The sequence below is a fragment of the Macaca nemestrina genome, chromosome 7, assembly GCF_043159975.1.
Source record: "Macaca nemestrina isolate mMacNem1 chromosome 7, mMacNem.hap1, whole genome shotgun sequence".
Classification (NCBI taxonomy): Eukaryota; Metazoa; Chordata; class Mammalia; order Primates; family Cercopithecidae; genus Macaca; species Macaca nemestrina.
Window position 1 is genome coordinate 89,824,414 of NC_092131.1, and position 23,132 is coordinate 89,847,545.

General features: G+C 43.2%; 1 protein-coding gene across 4 annotated transcripts in view; it reads left to right on the forward strand.

Moving 5' to 3' along the window:
- Positions 1 to 23,132, forward strand: part of LOC105499242 (proprotein convertase subtilisin/kexin type 6) — a 188,565-nt gene that overhangs the window by 136,340 nt on the left and 29,093 nt on the right. The window contains exons 14-15 of one of the 4 annotated variants that reach the window (XM_011771749.2): positions 21,910 to 22,089; positions 22,253 to 22,291. In XM_011771749.2, coding sequence (XP_011770051.2) covers positions 21,910 to 22,089; positions 22,253 to 22,291 — 219 coding nt within the window. Of the gene's footprint in view, positions 1 to 4,013; positions 8,128 to 21,909; positions 22,090 to 22,252; positions 22,292 to 23,132 lie in introns of those variants that run through there. The other 3 variants (XM_011771750.2, XM_071100549.1, XM_011771751.2) reach the window with 3 other exon arrangements.

Below are 23,132 nucleotides of genomic sequence, written 5' to 3' on the forward strand. Positions count from 1 at the left end.
GTATAGTTATTTCCTTATGTATTACAATGTAATAATAATAGAAGTAAAGTGCACAATGATCGCCATATGCTTGAATCACCCTGAAACCATCCCCACTGCTCCCCACCGGATCCCCAACTGTGGAAAAATTGTCTTCCAATAAACTGATTCCTTGTGCCAAAAAGTTTGGGAACATGCAATAGGTACTTGGAATAGATGCCTATTGATTTTTAAGGGTTTTTCCTATAGACTGTGTGTGTTCCTGAATGGGAGGATTCCGTATCATTGAGATATCTCTTCTTCACAAAGAAGGGATAGCCATCACTTTAACACAATCCCCATCAATATCACAATAAAATCAAGGGAATGCAAGGAAAACCTATTCTGAAAGAATGGGCACAGAGAATAGCTAGAGAAATTCTGAAAAAAATGAATGCAGGTGTGTAACTATTTTTAACTATGATAAAATGATGTGGCACTGGTGCTAGAACAGACAGATCAAGGGAACAGTATGGATAGTCCATTAATAAGGCCATAGAGGTACGCTAAGGATAGCATTTTAAACTGGTGGGAAAAGACTGAAGTGTTGAATAAGAGTTATTGATAATTGGCCAACCATTTGGAAAGAAAATGTTTATCTTGATGCATACACATAAAATTAGAAACTTCTGTCTGGCAGAAGACATCATAAAATTAGAAAAATATTCCTATAATCTCAGCACTTTGGAAGGCCGAGGCAGGCAGATCATGAAGTCAGGAGATCGAGACCATCCTGGCTAACATGGTGAAACCCCGTCTCTACTAAAAAAAAAAAATACAAAAAATTAGCTGGGCGTGGTGGTGGGCGCCTGTAGTCCCAGCTACTCGGGAGGCTGAGGCAGGAGAATGGCGTGAACCCGGGAGGCGGAGCTTGCAGTGAGCCGAGATCGCACCTCTGCACTCCAGCCTGGGTGACAGAGCAAGACTCTGTCTCTAAAAAAAAAAAAAAAAAATTTGAAAAATACTTATAAAATATTTTGGACAAACTCGAGTGATTCACAGATGGCCTTTTCACTTCTCTCTAGCCCACGGGTTGGCAAACTTTTTCTGTAAAGGGTCAGATAGTAAATGTTTGAGGTTTTCTGGTCTCTGAGACAACTACTCAACTCTGCCATTCTAGTGTAAAATAGCCTTGGAAATTATGTAAATGAGGGCCATGCTGTGTTCTGACCTAACTTTATAAAAATAGGCGGTAGGTCTGTGACCTTAGTTTGCTGTCCCCCACTCTGCCCTGTTTACATGTTCAGTTGAATTGAGTCTTCTGTTTCATGGTAGTTAAGAGGGCTGTTTATTTGGGTATTATCTGAGGCATCCCATCCTGTCCCCATTTTCCCACCACCCATGAAGCTATATTGTCCTGCTTGCTGGTAAATATTTAACAACTACACGGGGGAAATTATATATAGATATAGATGTATCACATAAGTTCATTACAAATTTTACTGATATAAAGGATGTGTAGCAAACAATTTACAAATAATAAAATATACACTGCTTGTATTATAAATTCTATTTAGCCAACTGATTCTCAGAGACTGTTTTCATTGATTTTTGCCAAATTCTTGTATCCATGACAAACCAGTGGTTGCAATTCATGAACAGTTGTCGTTCCAGCATAAATATTGGGTAATATTTTTGCCATAGAAACAACAAAGACATATGTCAGAACTTCAGTCACTCACCAGTGATGGGAACAACTTCTTTGCTAAATTGGAAAATACTTTTCAAATACTGGAAGAATATCTGTTCAGTTTTGTATACTGTTCTCAATGTAATGCCTACAGACACAAAACAGTTTTAAGTTATACCTGCATTATTAATGCTTTCTCCATCACTTTCTTAAGTCTAGAAAATCAACAGTAAACCCAGCCCTTGTTTGTAGTATTTGTCAATTTTCATATGGGAATATTCCCGCCATGTCCAATTTCAAGCTGCTCACGTGACATCACTGGAGACGGGTTGGTAAGAGAGGGGCCCGGTAGCCACCATCAAATAGTGCTTCCCCTGTGTAGATGAAACAGATGTAAGTAACCCTGAAAGTGACAAAATATAGTGAGATCATAAGGAAGGGGTAATTTGTGAATATTCATTACCTTTGTTTTTAATATAATTTATTCAATTGTAAGCTTCTGTAATTTAATTTTTAATAAAGGCTGTGTTTAACAACCAGCTCACAAAGTTCCTGAAAATGATAACAATCAGTTCCATTAAGCCAGTGCTAGTCGGCCCCAGCACATCACTACATACTGGGAATTGAATGGGTAGAGGGCTGTCTTTCTCTTGGCATGAACACACTTTAAGGGGAGCGTGTTCATTGCAGGACCAAGGCTCAAAGTGCACTGCTCCCCACCCGTCCCGGCTCCTCTGTATCCTTGTGGAGCCAGCCCCTCTGAGTAGAGCCTTGGGTCCTCCCCTAGGACTATACATCACAACCAGGGGTTCTTTTTTCATTGACTTCATTCTTCCCAGGGCCCACTCAGAGGCCCCCTGGTCTAACTGCTGTTTAATAAATCAGCCTATTTTTCTGACTAAATCTTGCTAATCAGCAAATAGTGATCATCTGAATTCTACATATGCTAAAAGGTCATTTTTCCAAGGGGTAAAATTAAAGTAATATTTGGCATAAAAATTTCTAATACACAGGTAGACACCTTTATCTCTAATACCTCAACCCTAGAGGTTAGATGATCACAGAGTGCTGTACTGTGTGTTATAGCTGATCACGGAGTGCTGTACTGTGTTGTAGGTGGTCACGGAGTGCTGTACTGTGTTGTAGCTGATCACGGAGTGCTGTACTGTGTTGTAGGTGGTCACGGAGTGCTGTACTGTGTTGTAGCTGATCACGGAGTGCTGTACTGTGTTGTAGGTGGTCACGGAGTGCTATACTGTGTTGTAGGTGATCACGGAGTGCTGTACTGTGTTGTAGGTGATCACGGAGTGCTGTACTGTGTTGTAGGTGATCACGGAGTGCTGTACTGTGTTGTAGCTGATCACGGAGTGCTGTACTGTGTTGTAGGTGATCACGGAGTGCTGTACTGTGTTGTAGCTGATCACGGAGTGCTGTACTGTGTTGTAGGTGATCACGGAGTGCTGTACTGTGTTGTAGGTGATCACGGAGTGCTGTACTGTGTTGTAGGTGATCACGGAGTGCTGTACTGTGTTGTAGGTGATCACGGAGTGCTATACTGTGTTATACCCTTAATATGTAGAGTGCTTACAGATCACTAAGAAATATTTAAATAATATCACTAAATAGGCCAAAAGCCTGAAAAGCAATTCATAAAGAAAACATACAAATAACCAGTAAACACAAGATATTCAACATTTGTAGTATCCAAATAAAATATAAACTAAAAACCAGGTGTGGGGTCTCTCATGCCTATACCCTTCACTTTGAGAGGCCAAGGCGGGCGGATCATGAGGTCAGGAGTTGGAGACCAGTCTGGCCAACATGGTGAAACGTAAAAATACAAAAATTAGCCGGGTGCAGTGACGTGCACCTGTAATCTCAGCTACTCGGGAGGCTGAGGCAAGAGACTTGCTTGAACCAGGGAGGCAGAGGTTGCAGTGAGCTGAGATTGTGCCACTGCACTCCAGCCTGGGCGACAGAGTGAGACTCCGTCTCAGAAAAAATAAAAATAAAAATATATAAATGAAAACACAAGAAGGCATAATCATGATAGAAAGCCAACAAGCAGGAGTTGCAGAGATGGTAGAACAAATGTGTGAAACGAATCTATATGGCATTCTGCACTGGGGGCCACGGAGTGATGTGATTTAAAGAGTGGGAATATGGAGGCAGAGGAGCCTGGGTCCCATGCTGGCTCCACCAGTGACGGGCTGGGAGACCTGGACTCATGACTTCCTCATCAGTGTGTTGCCAGCACCTGGTGGACATGAAATTTCTCACACAGCCTGTGTAGGTTGTCGCAGGGGCCCAGGCTCCTTCTCTCCCCTCTCCCTACCTGCCACTGCAAGCGTGTGTTTTACCGCAGTCTTTAGGAATTGGTGCCTTTGCTCTCTGGGAAAGTTCCAGCCCGGAGAAGCTGGTAGAGACCTGCCTCCATGCCTTTGAGGAAAATCCAATTGGCTGTGACCTCTGCAGAACCCAGGAATTTGGAATCCACTGAATCCAGGGTTGCTGCGCTGAAGGTAAAGCTGGGTTGCTATCAGGTTGGCTGGCCCTAAGGGAAAACTCTTCTGACTTTTGAACTCAGCAGGTACGTTTCTATTCTTCCTTTCTTCTTCTTAAGCAACACTTTTCCCAAGAAAAATAAACAAAACTTTGCTAACCAAAAGCTCTGTGTTGAAACTGCCAGAAGGAGATAATAAGCCAAGCATTGCCTTGGCTCCTTAGGACTTTCACAGGCCCCAGGGGCAGAGCCATTTAGGAAGTTCCCACAGGGCTTGGCTTTCTTTGGAGCGCAGCCCAGTGCACCTGACTCTACCCTGCGCTTCTGTGGAATCCCAGCTTTGCTTCTCTCCTTCCCAGAAACCTGAAAGTTGAAGCCGAGACAGGATCGAGGAAGGTCTAGTCAGAACTGTAGTGCTTTTGCCAGAACTTGCAGAATAAGCTATCGGGGTATAGATCAGTTATGAAAACCAAACCTGACCCGCTATCCAGTCGACTTGAGCGAATGGAGCAGGAGGGTGGTGGGAGGAGACCAGACTGCTGCAGACACTGGAGCCCCTGAACGGGATTTGAACCTCAGAGTGGTGTTTTGGGTGAGCCCAGAACAGAGCAGCTGGCAGGTGTGGTCCGAGTTCAACTGGCCACTTCCTGGCCTGGTCACGGAACCTCTCAGTCTCTGTTTCTGCACGTGTATGGTGGGAATAATAGTGTCTACCTCAGCGGACCTGGGGAGGTTCAAATGGAGGAAGGTTTCACATGAGCAAATCCTTTATGAGGAGTTTTAAAGGTTTGAGGATTACGATCTGTCTTTGTCCATAGTGCCTATGATATCAAAAACACCAAGAAGTGTTTCTTGCTATTAAGTTTCCTTGAAGCCAATTACACATGTCAGTTGCATATCAAATTCTGTAGTTCTGCCTTGTGCTGTGACAGAGTCTCACGAAAGTGATGCTACACCTTTGGAAGACTCCAGAAAGCCCAGGGAAGCAGGTTATTTTCAAACGTGACAGCTCATGCTTTATACCTCGAAACATGTATTTTGATGACGTTTTACTCCATAAATGTTACACTGGTCCCACTTTGTGTCTCCCCAGACTGGCCCAGCCCCGCTGTCGTCGGGCCTTGCCTCTTGCCCAGTAGAGAGATCTAGCCCTCACTTCCTTGCCTCAGCTCCCCCAGCCTCCCCCAGCCTCCCCCACGTTGAAGCCTGGGCATTGGAATGGCTGCTGACGTTCCCACCGGGGAGGAGCGGCGGAGGCGCAGGAGTCCGGTCCAACCCAGCAGGACCTGGGGGCGGGGTTGTGGCTTTTCTCTCCACTTCCAGGTGAGGCTTGGCATCTTGCCTCCCCAGCAAAAGCTGCCTGGAGGGGGCAGGTAACACAACCCAGAAGGAAGGTTTACCCAATGAAAGGAGATAAAGTATATGCCCTTCCTGTCTGAGGGCACATTGGTCTCACAAGACCTGTTTGGAAGACTTCCCCTGGCTAAGCAACCACCCTGTTTTTTTGCGAAGCTGCAGCCAGCTTGAAACACAGCTCCTTCCATTTGTCAACCCTATGCCCTTCCTCCTGCTGCCCTCCACTCCTGTTGCCCTGGGATTGCACCTCCCAGTAAAGCCTCAGCCCATGGGCTTCGCTTCGGACCCTTGTTTTCTAGGGAACGTGGACTAAAACATATCTTCAGGTGGCAGATTGAACAAGAGCTTTGATAATCTCTATGAAATGCTGCAGAGGGATAGATGACCAAAGGCATCATGTTTAGAACTTTGGTTGCCTTTGGAAGTCCAGAACTGGATATCTCAGCTCTCTCCCCCGAAGGCTTAGCACTTTGAACATGGCTAACAAGCAGTTGCTGATTGACTGAATGAATGCATGTGCATGCAAGCATGAACCTTGTTTAAATCAAGAGCTCATATAATTTTAACCAGTTCTGTTTTCAGCTGTGCATACTCAGTAACATGTTTAATGAAGGGGAAGAAAGTAGTCTCTTCTGAGGTGACCATGTTTTCCCTTTATTCATCCTAAAAAGTTCCATGAATTCTTAATTTCCTTTCAGTGGCCCTTTCAACAATGTTTTTTTTTTTTTCCCAAGAGCATAACTGTTCTCATTTTATTGCTAGCAGCCTTGATCTGTGTTTTATTGACATCTGTTTCAAGCTAATCTTCATTTCTAAGATAAGAGTTGAGATTTTGCAATCTGTGTTCGATGGCTCAATCTATCTTGTGCTTGATGCTAGAAAGGAAGACAGATTTAAAGCACATGCCTTCTGTGCCGGCTTTAAAGTTTGTCACTAAACTCTCATTTCTGGAAAGTGCAATTATAGAGTATCACTCCCACTTCCTTGGAAACAGAGCTGAAGAACTTGGCACAGTCTCCAAACAGTCACCATACACACTGTTGTCAAAAAGTTCCATTTTTAACCCTATTTGCATTAATATTGCAGTCAATCTCTTTACCTCCTTTCTCTTTCATGGGGCCATTGCAATGACGCCTTTCCCCAAAACTCTCCTTGTTTGAGAAAAAAAGAAATATGGATCCCCACTTATCTTGGGAAGAAATGCAACCAACTGCTGCTGTGCACATTTGTGAATCACAGCATTGTTTAGTCAGTTCTGTGTCTCCAGTAGAAAGCATAACAAAAAGATAATCTTTGTCTCACCTCATAGCTAATTTTTGCAAATAAAATACTAAATATTGATGAAAATGAAAATGACAGATCTGAGGAGGAGGGAGAGCTCCCTTGAAACCCCTTTCCCAGATTTGCCCTCGGTTTTAGGAATGAGGTATGCTTGGGCATTCCTGCTGCCTGCACAGTTCAGCATTCCGGCAACCAGGTTCGCCCCAGAATAGATGAGTGCGTTTGATTTTCAAACATTTGACTTCATTACTTATTTCCAGAAACACATCATGTTCAAAACCACGTCTCTACAGACATTTCTACTTGGTCTTTTTCTCCCCTGACATTTTACAGAGTCCTAACTGTGCTGCATGTATAACTTGATCTTTCTTTTTGTTACCTGCATAGCAAGCACGTTTCAATGTCATTAAATATCCTTTGTAAGCAGCATTTTATGGATTTTTATAATACTTTACCAATGGAAGTACCATAATTTATTTGAGTATCTCTCTGCTGTTGGACATGTAGATTGCTTTCCATTTTTTCCTATTATGAGTGGACAGCTTAGTACAAAAAGCTTTCTCCTGAATTTAAAATTATTTCTTTGGGATTATTTACCAGAAGTAAAATTACTGGGATAAATAAGAGGTGGAAACCACAAATATGCCTACTTTTGATACATATTGCCAATTTGCTTTTCGAAATAGTTGAACTGATTTGTAGTCTTACCGGGAGTGGGCAGTTCTGGAGGAGATAGATGATATCCTTCCTTAGCTTACATTGTGAACATTACTAACAAAGGGTGAACCCTTTTTCAAATGTTTGTGCTCTGTGTTTTTTCTTTTGAAAATTGCCCTTCATGGCACAGTGGCTCACGCCTGTAATCCTAGCACTGTGGGAGGCTGAAGTGGGTGGATCACCTGAGGTCAGGAGTTCGAGACCAGCCTGGCCAACATGGCAAAACCCCGTCTCTCCTAAAAATCCAAAAATTAGCCAGTCACGAGTGGGCGCCTATAATCCCAGCTACTCAGGAGGCTGAGGCAGGGGAATCACTTGAGCCCGGGAGGCAGAGGTTGCAGTGAGCCGAGATTTTGCCACTTCACTCCAGCCTGGGTGACAGAGCGAGACTGTCTCAAAAAAAAAAAAAAGAAAGAAAATTCTCTTTTCTGTCTTTCCCAAGAGCTCTCAGTGTTGCTATCAAGCTGATAAGTATGTAGTCTATGTAAAATATTGGTGTAATAACCCCGTATGTGTCATAGTTTGTATATTTTTTTCTGGCCTGCTGTTTCACTTTTGACTTAAAAATAATTTTAAATTTCCCCTCCAGAGTTTTGATAATTATTTCCTTTTTTAAAAAAAAGTCCCAATTTGTTTATGATTTTATTTTCTTCATAATCTGTTTGGCTTTCTTTTTTCAGTCTAAATATTAATGTCTCTAAAAAATAAATAAAAGATATATAAAACTTTTTTCCTAAATTGCTAACAAATTACTCCAAAACAAAGACAAGATCAAAATGTTAAAAGATGTTGTGGACTTTTATTTCCAACAACAGAGAAAACAAGTGTCTTGAAATCTCCTTCCCACAGAAAAGAATTGTAAATGTTGGTTGAAATGTTCACAGCCGAAGAGGTGAACGGAATCATGATGCTGGCTTTTGCTTGAGGGCATCTGCTGAATCTGTGGAGCCCACCTAGCAGACCACATAACACTGGGACCTCAGGGGCACCCAAGAAAAGGAGACACAGACGAAACCGTGTAACTAGAACCCACAAAACAAGTGCTTCCAAACAAGTGCAATAACATCAGTAGTTTCACTAAAGGCAGATAGACTCATTGCTCCCCTTGAGAGACCAAAGTTGTCATATTGGATTTTTTTTTCATGTATTTAAAATGTATTTGGAAGGCCAAGGTGGGTGGATCACTTGAAGTCTGGCGTTCAAGACCAGCCTGGCCAACATGGTGAAACCTCGTCTCTACTAAAAATATAAAAATTAGCAGCTCATGGTGGTGTGTGCCTAATAGTAGTCCCAGATACTTGGGAGGGTAAGGCAGGAGGATCACTTGAACCTAGAAGGCAGAGGTTGGAATGAGCCAAGATCACGCCAGTGCACCCCAGACTGGGCAACAGAGTGAGACTCCATCTCAAAAAAAAAAAAAAAAAAGGAATAAAAATAAAAATAAGTGTTTTCTGTAGTGTCATGTATATTTCATTTACCTACCAGATCCATTCTCTACTTCTTCACCCCACAGACTCCCTTCCCTGAGGCTTATAGTTGAGTTCAGTCAAGGGGAAACTCCAGCAGGAGAGTGGAGGGACAGAGGAGATATTTATTTATGAGTTAGTGATTCTCCAGTCCTTCAGCAGCCAGCACTTCCTATGGTCACAGTTCACCCTTACCTTGCCTGTGGAGCAGTAGTCCCAGGGACCTGACCGTCCCTTCTGGGTTTGTTACCCTCTGCTCACACCTTTGTAAATAGTCTACTTATGAAAGCCTCTTTGGATCATCCTATTTTAATTATGCTGTCTGCTTCCTGCTGGGACTGACTGTTATAACTAGGTACAAGAAAGATATCTAAAATTTAAGAAAACAGAAGAAATAAAAATAAAGCAGATGGGAAAAGACATACTAGGCAAATAATAACCCAAAGAAAGCTGGTGTAGTTATATTAACATCAGGCAAACAGAAATGTCATGGCAAAAAGCGTGTTTTGGAGCTTTGTATGTAGCTCTGTGTATGTATCAATATGTAGAGAGGGTCTATACATATTGATAAAAGGTTTAGTTCAGTTCTAAAAGTTCCACCTCTAATCTTTCATGCAATTTATAACACAGCCTTAAAATACATAAAGCAAAAACTTTTTAAAACTACAAAGAGAAAGCGACAAACTCACACAGGAAGGAGAGATTTAGCATACCTTGCATATATTTGATAAAACAGCAAAAATTCATAAGAACAGAAGATGCAAATATCTCAACTGACAATTTAGGTCAAATGGACATATTGGAACACTGTGCCAAACAACAGAATAATACACCAACCTTTTTTTTTTTGAGACAGAGTCTCATTCTGTCGTCCAGGCTGGAGTGCAGTGGTGCAATCTCGGCTCACTGCAACCTCCGCCTCCCACCTACAAGCGATTCTCCTGCCTCAGCCTCCTGAGTAGCTGGGACTACAGGTGTGTGCTACCACACCTGGCTAATTTTTATTTTTAATAGAGACGGGGTTTTACCATGTTGGCCAGGCTGTTCTTGAACTCCTGAACTCGTGACCCGCCTGCCTCGGCCTCCCAAAGTGCTGGGATTACAGGCGTGAGCCACCGCACCCAGCTAATACACCAACTTTTCAAACACAGATGGAAGATGTATGAAAATTGGCCACATGTTGAGCCATTTGGCAGGCTTCAATGTATTTCCAAGGATTGGTAGCATGTAAACCCTGTTCTCTGACTGTTCTCTGACATTACACTTAAGTTAGAAATCAAAATCAAAAAGATAATTAGAAAGCTTCCATACATTTGAAAATTGAAAAATACTTCTAAATAATTCATGTGTTAAAAGAAAAAAACATAATTTGTATTAGAAAATATTTAAAACTGGATAATAAAAATACTACATATTCAAATAAGGAAGATACAGCTAAAATAGTAGTTAGACAACTTTATGGCCGTAATTGCGTATATCAGAAAAGGGAAAATCTGAAAATTAATGTGCTAAGCATCCAACTTAAGATGATAGAAAAAGACCAACAACATAAAGAATGAAGAAAGAAGGAATTTTTAAAATAACAGAAATTAACAAAATAGAAAACAAACATATGTAGAGAAAATTAAAAAGCCATAAGCTGGTTCTTGAACAAAACTAATAAAATTGATAAACTTGTAAGTAGAGCAAGGAAAAAACTGAAACTATATGATTTCAGGAATGAAAAGAACATGATTATAGATCCTGTGTACATTAAAATTATGTGACAAAGGAATTTTAAATGAACACATTCCAAGAAAAAATACAACTTAACAAAACTGACAGAAGTTTACATAAATTTAAAATTGTCCTATTAAAGAAATTGATTCTATAATTTAAAAGAAAACTCAAGGCCACAGCAATTTGCCAGCAAATTCTGCCAAACACTTAAATGGAAGAAATAACGTCAATGTTCCATAAATTCTTCTAGACAGTAGAAAAAGAGGGAAACAGTCCCCACTTCGTTTAATGAAGCCAGTGTTGTTTGTTTGTTTGTTTGTTTTTTGGAGACGGAGTCTCACTCTGTTGCCGAGGCTGGAATGCAGTGGTGCGATCTCAGCCCACTGCAACTTCTGCCTCCCAGATTCAAACAATTCTCCTGCCTCAGTCTCCCAAGGAGCTAGGATTACAGGCACACGCCACCACGCGCAGCTGATTTTTGTACTTTTAGTAGAGATGGGGTTTTGCCATGCTGGCGAGGCTAGTCTCCAACTCCCAACCTCAGAAGATCCACCCGCTTTAGCTTCCCAAAGTGCTGGGATTACAGGCATGAGCCACCATGCCCAGCTAAAGCCGGTGTATTCTTGATACCAAATCCCAACAGCACATATGAGAATGGAGAATTTTCAGCCAATCTCACTCAAGAACATAAATACAAAAATTCTAAGCCCAATGTCAAGAAAACGAAATCCAACAGTATTAAAAAGATAAAATACTCTGTTCCTCTTTTCCTGCCTTATTTTAGATTGATCAAATATTTGTCAGTATTCCACTTTATTTCCTCTATTGGCTTTTTAGCTGTACTTTGAGTGGTGCTGTAGGGATTACAATATGCATCCTTAATTTATTACACTTTACTTAGAATTAATATTGAACAGCTTTACACTTCACAAATAAAAGGATCTAATAGCAGTGTAATTCCATCCCCCTGCTCTTCCTCATTTGTGCTGTAGTGGTGGGTGTTTTACATTTTACTTCTGTATTTGTTACAAACTCCTTCTTAAAACAGTGATATTATTTTTTGCTGTAAGCAATATTCTTTTTTTTTTTTTTTTTTTTTTTTTGAGATAGGGTCTTACTCTGTTTCCCAGGCTGGAGTACAGTGGTGCAATCTCAGCTCACTGCAGCCTCCACCTATTGGGTTCAAGCAATTCTCCTGCCTCAGTCTCCCAAGTAGCTGGGATTATAGGCACGCACCACCATGCCCGGCTAATTTTTGTATTTTCAGTAGAGACAGGTTTTTGCCATGTTGGCCGGACTGGTCTCGAACTCCTGACCTCAAGTGACCCACACACCTTGGCCTCCCAAAATGCTGGGATTATAGGGGTGTTGTCTTTTAAATAAATTAAGGAAAACAGCTACTCTTTGGTGTGTTTACTGACATATTTACCATTTCTAGTGCTCTTTATTCTTTCCTGTAGATCTGAATTTTCATCTGGTATCATTTCCCTTAGCCTGAAACACATCCTTTACCATTTCTCATCAAGCTGGCCTTCTGGCAATGACTTTGCTCAGCTTTGTTTTCTTTGAATATGTCTTTACTTCAATCCATTTTTGAATGGTATTTTCACTGGATATAGAATTCTAGGTTGGGAGTATTTATTCCAGCACTTTAAAAATACCAAATTTTGGCTGGGCGCGGTGGCTCAAGCCTGTAATCCCAGCACTTTGGGAGGCCGAGACGGGCGGATCACGAGGTCAGGAGATCGAGACCATCCTGGTTAACACGGTGAAACCCCGTCTCTACTAAAAAATACAAAAAACTAGCCGGGCGAGTTGGCGGGCGCCTGTAGTCCCAGCTACTTGGGAGGCTGAGGCAGGAGAATGGCCTAAACTCAGGAGGCGGAGCTTGCAGTGAGCTGAGATCCGGCCACTGCACTCCAGCCAGGGCGACAAAGCTAGACTCCGTCTCAAAAAAAAAAAAAAAAAATTTTTAGGCCGGGCACCGTGGCTCATGCCTGTAATCCCAGCACTTTGGGAGGCCGAGGTGGGCAGATCACCTGAGGTCAAGAGTTCAAGACCAGCCTGGCCAACATGGTGAAACCCCATCTCTACTAAAAATACAAAAATTAGCTGGGCATGGTGGCAGGCACCGGTAATCCCAGCTACTTGGGAGGCTGAGGCAGGAGAATCGCTTGAACCCAGGAGGCAGAGGTTGCAGTGAGCCAAGATTGTGCCACTGTACTCCAGCCTGGTGACAGAGCAAGACTTCGTCTCAAAAAACAAACAAACAAACAAAAACACACTTTTGGCCAGGTGCGGTGCGGCTCACACCTGTAATCCTAGTACTTTGGGAGTCTGAGGCGGGTGGATCCCCTGAGGTTAGGAGTTCAAGACCAGCCTGGCCAACATGGCAAAACCACATCTCTACTAAAAATACAAAAACTAGCTGGGTGTGGTGGTGGCATCTGTAATCCCAGCTACTCAGGAGGCTGAAGTGGGAGAATCACTTGATCCTGGGAGGTGGAGGTTGCAGTGAGCTGAGATTGTGCCACTGCACTCCAGCCTGGGTGACTCCATCTCAAAAATAAAATAAAATAAAATAAAATAAAATAAAATAAAATAAAATAAAAAAGGAACATTGGGAGAAGCATATAAATGCCTTAAAATTAAAAATATAAATCAAAAATTCAAAATTCAGTAGATATGTTAGAAGAGAAACTTGAGGAAATCTCCCAGAAAATGAAAGGGTGGTGGGGGAAAGACAGTAAATATTGGACCCAGTAAGAATTTTGTTAGAAGAATATTGGGAGGTCGGGGAGGGAGAGGGAGCACATGAGTATGTGGAAGATAGTGTAAGAGAACTGAATTCTCAGCTTCCTAGGTGATACATCATTAGACAATGTCTAACATCAAGAAACCAGGACAAAACATGTGAGTATTTTTATCTAGCAATGTAAGGGTAAATACCAGAAAAATTAGCTCAGTGTTAAAGAGAGGCAGGGAGTCAGGGGGACTCCAGGAGGTAGAATGGAGTGAAAAAAGGACTACTTTGTTACAAACCTTGTAAGAGTTTTTGACTTTCCAGACAATTGATTTATTACTTTGGAAAAGCTGGAAAATCTTAAAAGATAGAATGACCTTATAGATGCCATTAAGAAAAGTGCTGTGTTGTACATTGTACACACAGGTGATCATTCTTTCCTGGATGAATATTTGTTTAGGATTCTTTGATCCTTTTCCTGGCATTTAAAATACCATCTTTCAGGGGTTTTGTGGCTATAGGAACACAGGGAAGCCTTCCATCTCCCCTTGCTTAGCCTGGGTCTGAGAGTTCATGTGTGTATGTATGTGTGCTCAGGTAAGTACATGTGTGCAGGTGTGCGTGTTATGGGTGCCTTGTGCACACATGTACATGTGCATACATGGATGTGTGTACATGGAGAGCACCCATGTATGTGCTCTTTTTCTTATCCTCCTTTCCAAGCCATTCCTAAATTCCTTTTTATCTTTCTCTTACTTGCATAATGTGAACTTAAAGTGTACTTTTAATAATATGTTAAATCTATTGAGTAAAGGTTGATATTTCTGTGTGTGTATACATATATATATGTAATATACACAAAAAATTACTGTGTGTATGTGTAATTATAATATATATATTTTTCGAGATAGGGTCTTGCTCTGTCACCCAGGCTGGAATGTAGTGGTGCAATCACAGCTCACTGCAGCCTCCAACTCTGGGGTTGTAGCAGTCCTCCCAACTCAGCCTCCCGAGTGGATAGGACTACAGGGGCACACCACCACGCCTGGCTAATTTTTCTATTTTATTTTTTGTAGAAATGGGGTCTCACTATGTTGCCAGGCTGATCTCGAACTCCTGGCCTCAAGAGATCCTCCCACATCAGCCTCCCAAAGCTCTGCGATCACAAGCGTGAGTTACTGTGCCTGGCCCTTAGACAGTATTTTTAATAATAGCTTCATTGAGATATAATTCACATACTGTGAAATTCACCCCTTTTAAGGAGTAAATTATAGGAGTATTCAGTATGTGAATTATAGGGGCGTTTTTGTATATTTTTATAAATGGATGGAAGTAAGCCTTTTTTATTCCTTCCACCCAAACCTCTGCATTAAGCTTTGTAACTTGAACATAGCCATGGGTGGCTAGTTCACTGAATCTCAAAAGGAAAAAACTTCCACTGGTGTTTTAAACTGAAACATATTTACGTGATTTTTCTAGGGCTCTTTTACTTCACTGTGTTCCAATTAAGGAATTTCTTCCTGCATATTTTAAGTATAGGGACATAGAGGGAGAATTAATTAAACTCCATATTGTTAATAACTTCTCTTATAGCCAAGAAAACCCAGGAATCCAAAAGCATTAGCTCAGAGTCCTTAATCTAATAGAACTTTCCCCCACCCCTACTTGCTTTATCTCCGATTATAAATTTCCTTCTCAAGGATTTTAATGCTTAACTGAAAATGCCAGGCATAGAAAAGCTTCATTACTGCTGGTACTTTCCTGTTGGCAAATTCAACCATAGTCTCCCCTTAATTCTGGTTCTTTCTTTGCATAATGGGAATAATCCTGTTTGTTCATTATGAATTTAATTCATTGAGGGGAAATACTGCATTGAAGATAGTGAATGATGATAAAGCCATTTATTGGCAGCCTCAGATGGCATTAGCTGTGGATTATCCTCTGCCTGTCACAGTGACATTCCCCTGGCCTTCGTTGTTGACATCTGGAGGAAGCCTGCTGGCAGTGCTGGCCCAAGTGTTTAAACAGGTGGATTTGTGATTCTTCTACAGGCTCAGGAATCTGATGGCAAAAAATTCGACTGGGCATCTTTTAAGACTCCCTCCTTTTAGAAAGTAAGGAACTCATGGTGCTAGTTGGGTTTGTACGACAGTAAACTTGAACAGCCTTGTAGAGTATCTTGAATAGTAAATAATACATTCTTGGTAAGCAGTTTGCCGAAAGTAGGGCCAACATTCTAAAATCCGACTGCCTCTGGTCTGGCCTGAGGTGTCCCTGGACGCGTCTGCCTGTTCTTCCTCCTTGCTTCTTCTGCACCCATGTGGCTTATCTTCCCAAGGAGAATGTGGCCTCTTGGAGGTGACCGAGTGTGGAGGGCCGGCCTGGGGAGCCTGCCCTGGCACATGTGCTGCTGCTATGGGCGGCTGACACTGTGGACTCGGTGAGAGGAAGTGGATGCCTCCTGAAAACTAAAGCCTCCAAGAAGCTCATTCCTGTGTGTCTCTGCCTTAAGTCTGTTATCCTAAGTCACCCACCAGCATCTGACCCTCCTGCCTCAGTTAAGCTTGGGCTGTGGTTTGGAGAAGGGACTGTGTAGAGGGGGTGATTCTTGTAAAGGAACCAATTTGCCCAGGTGGCCTGTGGTCCCTCACCTGGCCATTTTGCAGTCAAGCCTCATGGGACACCAAACACTGTGGAGGGATCATGTGGCATTACAGTTCATGTTAGACATAAGTTGGCATTACGGTTCATGATAGACATACAGTTCAAGATAAGACATTAACAGTGTTGTCACCTGACCTAGTGGTTCCACGTTGGGGACTCTATTGGGAAAAAGTAATCCAGACTCCATCAAGTAATATTTATGGCAGATTTATGTATTTCAAAAAAGGGAACTGGACTAAACGTTCTGTCATAACCTGTCATGAGAGGTTGTTAAATGGTCACGTTCACGGGGTGAAGTACTTTGTTGTCAAAAAAAAGTTTTAATGGATTTATTCATTCAGCAAGCATTTATTGAGTACCTACTATGTGCCCAAAACTTGCTACACACTGAAACTAATGCACCAAACAAGAGAGACATGTTCCCTGCCCCTGTGATACTTCTAGGCTAAAGGGAGAGAAAACAATGAACAAGAAAATAAATGACGCCGAATGTGATTAACATGATATCATGCTAAGTGGGAAAAGAAAGAGAAAACAGGGTACTGTGTGTTTTCAACTACGTGAGAAATACACATGCATAGGAAACGGCCCAGGAGGAAATATGACAAAAGAGTTATAGGCGATTTATTTTTATTTTTTCTTTAAATATCTCAACATTTAATAATTTTTATTTTTTTAAAAAAATAATTTTAAAAAAGAACCACACTTCAAATTTATGCCATACACTTTATGCCATAGGTATGGAATTCTTATTTTTGCGTCTTCCCAAGGCAGGAAAACCAAAGTGACTCCCTTGGTTGAGGAAGCGAAAAAGCATTTAAGTACTAGAAAAGGGAGATAGGCTGAGTGCAGTGGCTCACACCTATAATCCCAGCACTTTGGGAGGCCCACAGATCAAAAGATCAAGAGATAAAGACCATCCTGGCCAACATTCTGAAACCCCACCTCTACTAAAAATACAAAAAATTAGCCAGGCGTGGTGGCGGGCACCTGTAGTCCCAGCTACTCGGGAGGCTGAGGCAGGAGAATCACTTGAACCCGGGAGGCGGAGGTTGCAGTCAGCTGAGATCACACCACTGCACTCTAGCCTGGCAACAGAACGAGATGCCATCTATAAAAAAAAAAAAAAAAAAAAAAAAAAAAAAAAAAGAGAGAGATAAATGTCTCCAAAATTACCATTGTCTAAACCTTAACCTTAGGTCAAGTGTCACAAATCGCACCTATTAGGAAAGGAAATGTCTCTTTTGAAGGTACATGTAGGAAGGGGTTGCTTTGGGGCCCACTGCTTCTTCCCTGCTGGCTTTTTTGGAGCTCCCAGCTCTCAGATCTGCAAGTTGTTAGCTCATTGCCTGGCTCCTCATAGGCTCTCATGAATATCTTGCAGATAGAGAGAAAGAACAAAAATACAAACCATGTGTGAGCAAAACACCACTTCATTCTACTGACCCTTGCTACGAACGCAGCTAACATCTGCTTCTATGCATCTTAGACGTCTCATCCCTTGTTCCTAGCAAATGTCTTTGGTAAATTTCCAAGTTTGTAAATTACTTTTAATTTTATCAAATCAGAAATTTGTCTTGCTCTTAATTATATGAAAAGGATGCTCAGTTTCTCACATAATGAGAGAAATGCGACGTTAACCTTTCTGAGTTATCAGATTGGCAATGTAAGCCATAGCTCCAGGCTGCAAAGGAGCCCACTCCTTTTGACACCCAGTTTTACCACTAGTAATGTAGCCTACAGGTACACATGCACACAGCTGAAATGACATGTGCAGTAGATTTCCCTCGATGGACAGCTCCTGTGTGTCAGTCTCTAGTCTAAATGCTTTATCATCATTAAGTCATTTAATCTCCAAAACAACCCTGTGAGGTAGACATTTAGAGACATTATTATCCCCACATTACAAATGAGGAAACTAAAGAACAGAGATGAAGTAATTTGCCCAAGGGTCACATTGCTAGTAGGGGCAAAGCCAGGATCCAGACCCTGTTGTTCCAGGGCCCTTGCTCTGCTCACCTCAAGTAGTTGCTCCCTGTTTGAACAAGGATACAGCACTATTTGTGTTGTCACATGCTGCAAAATGACATTTCCATCAATGGCAGACCCCCTATGCCATAGCCATTGCATAAGATTCTAATGTCATATTTTTACTATACCCTTTTTCTGTTTAGATATGTTTAGGTACACAAACGCTTATCGTTGTGTTACAGTTGCCTACAGTATTCAGTACAGTACCATCCTGCACAGGTTTGTGGCCTGGGAGCAGCAGGCTGTACCCTATAGCCTAGGTGTGGAGCAGGTGTACCATCTAGGATTGTGTAAGCACACTCTGTGGTATTCACACAACAACAAAATCACCTGCATTTCTCAGGTAGTATCCCCATGGTTAAGCTATACATGACTATAATTGCCAAAGTTTGTACAACCTAAATGTCCATTAGTAGGGGATTGTTTAAGTAAACAACACTATATCTATCCCATGCGGCCATGGAAGGATCAAGATACACTGTTAATGGAAAACTCAAGGTGCAGAAAGTGCTAGCAGGTGTGTTACCAAAGAGGAGGGGGGAAACACACATTCATATTTGCTTGAATAAGAATAAAATGCTTCAGAAATGATACACAAGAAATGGGGAACCAACATTGCCCATGGGGAGGGAGACTTCGTCATATGCACTTTTATATTTCTGGATTTCTGAGCCATCCTTGTATATTACTTATTCAAAAACGAAAATCAAAACCCTGAGTACTACTGCTTTTTAATGGGGTTTTTTGAACATACAACCACTTTATTCATAGATTTTTTAAACATTAAACTTTTTAAAAAGTCAAACAGGCTGGGCATATGACTCACACCAGTAAATCCTACACTTTGAGAGGCCAATGTGGGAGGATCACTTGAGCTCAGGAGTTTGAGACTAGCCTGGGAAATATAGTGAAACTCCTTCTCTACCAAAAATACAAAAATTAGACGGGTATGGTGGTGCACACCTGTAGTCGTAGCCACCTGGGATGCTGCAGTGGGAGGATGGCTTGAGCCTGGGAGGTTGGGGCTACAGTGAGCCATGATCGTGCCGCTGTACTCCAGCCTGGGCAACAGAGTGAGACCCTATCCAAATACATACATACATACATAAAGTCAAACAGAGAGTGCAATAAAAATGAAGTCTCTCTTCCATTCCAGTCGAGCCCTCTCTCCCTTCCCACGAAGCTGCCTGTCTGCTGGTTCCCTGGGAATTCTTGCTGCTCTCTTTTTCCACACAGTGCACACCACTGACCCTGAGTGTAAGCAGCCCCTCTTGTTTGTCCTACCAGAACTATATCTGAAAATAAAAGTTCAGTGTTAGTGACCAGGCCTTCTGTGTGTGTGTTTGGAGACATCCTCTATAGTTGAAATAAACTTCAACTCAAATTATAGCCTCTAGAGCCCTTGGTCCCTGTCCTACCATCATTACACCCCCACCGTAATCGCAGTTCACCACTTGGTAGTTAAAGTGCTTGGATTCCTTTGTGGTTGGAATATGGCTATAATTGGATGCTAAGGAGTTGAGGAGAGTCAGAGGTTCCTCACCTGGGCTTGTTTTCTGCACCTGCAGCAGTGAGAACAACTTCCTGTGTTGCTATCACCACACACACAGGCTAGGTTAGGAACTGTGTTAGGGAAGGGGGCACCACACACATAGGCTAGGTTAGGAACTGTGTTAGGGAGGGGAGCTGCTGTGTGTCTAAATGAACCGAGCCCTGTGGAAGACCGCATGCTAGAAATGCTGTGCTGGGGATGCTGTTTCATGTAGAAGGGCCTTGCTTACCTCTGCCAGCCCTGGCCAGGCCAAGGGAGGCTTGGGCAATACAGAATCTGACTTGGGGCAGTGTGGAGGCTCCAGCCTTTTAGAACCTAGTACTTAGCCAGTTGGGGCTATGGTTAAAATGAGACAGGGCTGCCACATGCCACACTGTATAAATGGGTCAATGTTGAACCTCATTTTGAATCGCACCAGCGGGGCCAGTCCTGCCTGTCTTTCACCTGCCTGCCCACCCACCCAGGATGGTGTGGATACAGCCTAGGAGCTTATGGTATGAGGATGAGCAGGAGCTCCTGTTCTGGAATTTAGAAACACTGAGAGATTTCCAGAATTGGAACAAAAGGTAAAGTTGTACTGACAGAGGGGCCCACATTGCAGAAACAGTGCATAGGCAGGTATGTAAAGACAGACGGGCTGCCATTCAGAGCCAGTGGGTGGAGCAGTGAGCACAGGCAGAGGTAAGTGTTGAGAAAACACAATCAACACCAAAGAATCAGAGCAGTATTTTTCCTCCCTGAAACCATTCTGATTGCCAAGAAACCCCGTGGCAGGAAAGAAAGAGGAAGCAGGGATTTTTCAGCCAACAGAGACATTGAACCAGCAATGGCCCTGTCCCCAGCTTGGGTCGCAGGAGACAGTCATGAGGGCCCACTGAGAGGGTTCGCAGCTGAACATGTGTATGCATGTGTTTCCTATTGAGCCAATCCAGTTAGAAACAAACACTGAGAGGCTGGGGCATCCGGGAGCCCCGTCAGCGTGAGCAGCTGTCCTTGGGCAGGTCACACTGGCCCCTGGCCCCCTCAACTATGTGGGGTGATGACCTTCTAAACAGTTACCCTGCTCTGAATTCTGGGGATGCTGTGGGAAGAAGAAGGAGGAGGAGGAGGAGGAGGAGGAGGAGGAGGAGGCAGCTTAAACAACTAGCCAGCAGCAGAGCTGGCTGGCAGATATGCATTAATTACTTGTATAGATGCTCTTTGACTTACAATTGTAAGTTGACTTACTTCAATGATATTTTCAGCTTATGGTGGATTCATCCCAACATAGCCCCATCATTAAGTCTAGGAGTGTGCTGAATGCACCTTGCTTCCACACCATTGTAAAGTCAAAAAATTGTAAGTCAAACTGTCATAAATTGGAGACTGTTTATAATGTGTTTTATAACATCAGGAATTCACCTGGAAGTTGCTACCAGGATTTTCACTTTGCTTGATACCTGAGAACAGATAACTGCATGGACCGTCACTCCCCATGGAGCCATCCGTGGAGTGGGACCCGTGCTGCCCCCATGTTGGCTGGGAGCTCTCCCGTCAGCCCTGTGTTTCCTGTGCCTGTCTGTCTCTCATGGCCCCCATGGAGCCTGGTGTCTGTCTACTCATCCCCCTGCTTTCAAAGATATTCTCCCTCCACCCAGCTTCTGCAGACATTTGGGTTTTTACCAGCACTGCTATCCCCTAGAACATCCCTCACTGTCCTGGGCTAGCTGTGGAGGAGAGAGCCCAAGACCGAGTCTTCCTATGATCTAAGATGAAGGATCCAAACAGCAGGGTTTCTCCATGCAACCCAGTTATCACATTTGGAAGATTCATAGCCAGGCCTGGCCCCAGATCTGCCCACCGGATATCCCAAGGGGGAAGGTGGCTGCTGCTAGTTATCGGGGAGGCAGCATGGAGGGAGGCTCAGTGAGATCAGCAGGGCAGAGGACAGCCTCCAGGACAGTGGAGAGTCCAGCCCGGCTGACCTCCATCCCAGCAGGGACAGGAAGCAGAGGGCAGCTCCATAGAACAGGAATAGAGGGGCACTGGCTTGCAGGAATGAGATGCCGGGGGAAAGCAGCATGTGGCCTGGGCAATAGGAGCACACCTGGCCGTCAAGTAACCAGGAAGTGAAGGTAGCAGGCCAGAGCCCAGCTATCAGGGGAGGAACCAGGCAGCATCTGGCTTATTTCTGTGAGTGACAGAGGTCTTGGCACAGGCAGGTGACTCTGTGGGTTTGGTGCCTTCCAGGGAAGTTGAAAGAATGGAGCCTCATATTGTATGGCACAGCGGAGCACCCGTACCACACCTTCAGTGCCCATCAGTCCCGCTCACGGATGCTGGAGCTCACGGCCCCAGAGCTGGAGCCACCCAAGGCCGCCCTGTCACCGTCCCAGATGGAAGTTCCTGAAGATGAGGAAGATTACACAGGTAATGAACCTGAAGCAAGAGGAGACGGCCAGCTTCCACGAGCTTTGATTGTCCAGAGTAGCTCTGAAAATGTGGGGCTGCTCCTGGCAAAGGTGGGGCTGATGGTTGTGTGTCTTCTCTTGTCTGGGAGTCATAATAATCATGGCAATTTGCACTCACACAGCTCATTCCACCCCAGGCTCTGCTAATATTTTACAGACCAGTAAGTATGCTTCAAACCAGTAAGTATTCTCCAATCTTCCCAGCTGGGAAAGCAGGGTCTATATGCCCAACCAGAATGGGGTATTGCCCCCTGGTAAATTAGCCACTTCCAGGAGCACCCCCTTTCCTCAAAGGCCCCCATCTCACAGCCTCCTGACTCCCTCAAGTCCATCCACTTTCAGTCCTTGAGGTCAGGATGTGGGAAGGACACAGTACTCCCAAGGACCCAGGAAAGTTGGGTTCAAAGAGCACAGCTGGGAAAGGAGCTTGTGGCAGAGATCCTGACCAGCCTGGAGGCCTTGGGTTAAAGACCCAGAGAGGATCTCAAGAGATGATGTCAGCAGATGCTGATGCTACACAGATGCCTTGAAAATCTTACGGCATATAAAAAGGCCCTGCGTGAATCCTTTTTCTCCAATTATCCCATTGCCAAGGTGGGCCCTGGTTTGGAGACACCAGTTCATTCCACAAGGCAGCCAAAAGCCACAGCTGCCCAGAGAGGCTCCAGCCACTGAACTGGGCACGGCTTTTATTCGTATGTTAGACTAGAAGCTGTTCTTCTCCTCTGAGCCATCCTGTAGCAATTTGTGCGAGAAGAGGTGTTTCTGGTTGGACGTATTTTCCTTAGCTAAATACTACGGCTAAATGATAAATGATGGGTGATATCTAAGAACATTGATGCTTTAAGTTATCTAGCATCTTCTGTGAAAAATAACAAAATGGAGAATTCCACCAATACATATCAAGTATAAATTATGGTCGATTCCATTTTAAATTTCTTCTACTGTTCTTTTAAAATAGAGCATTGAATTATGTATGCACTAATCTGCTCTGTTTTCCCC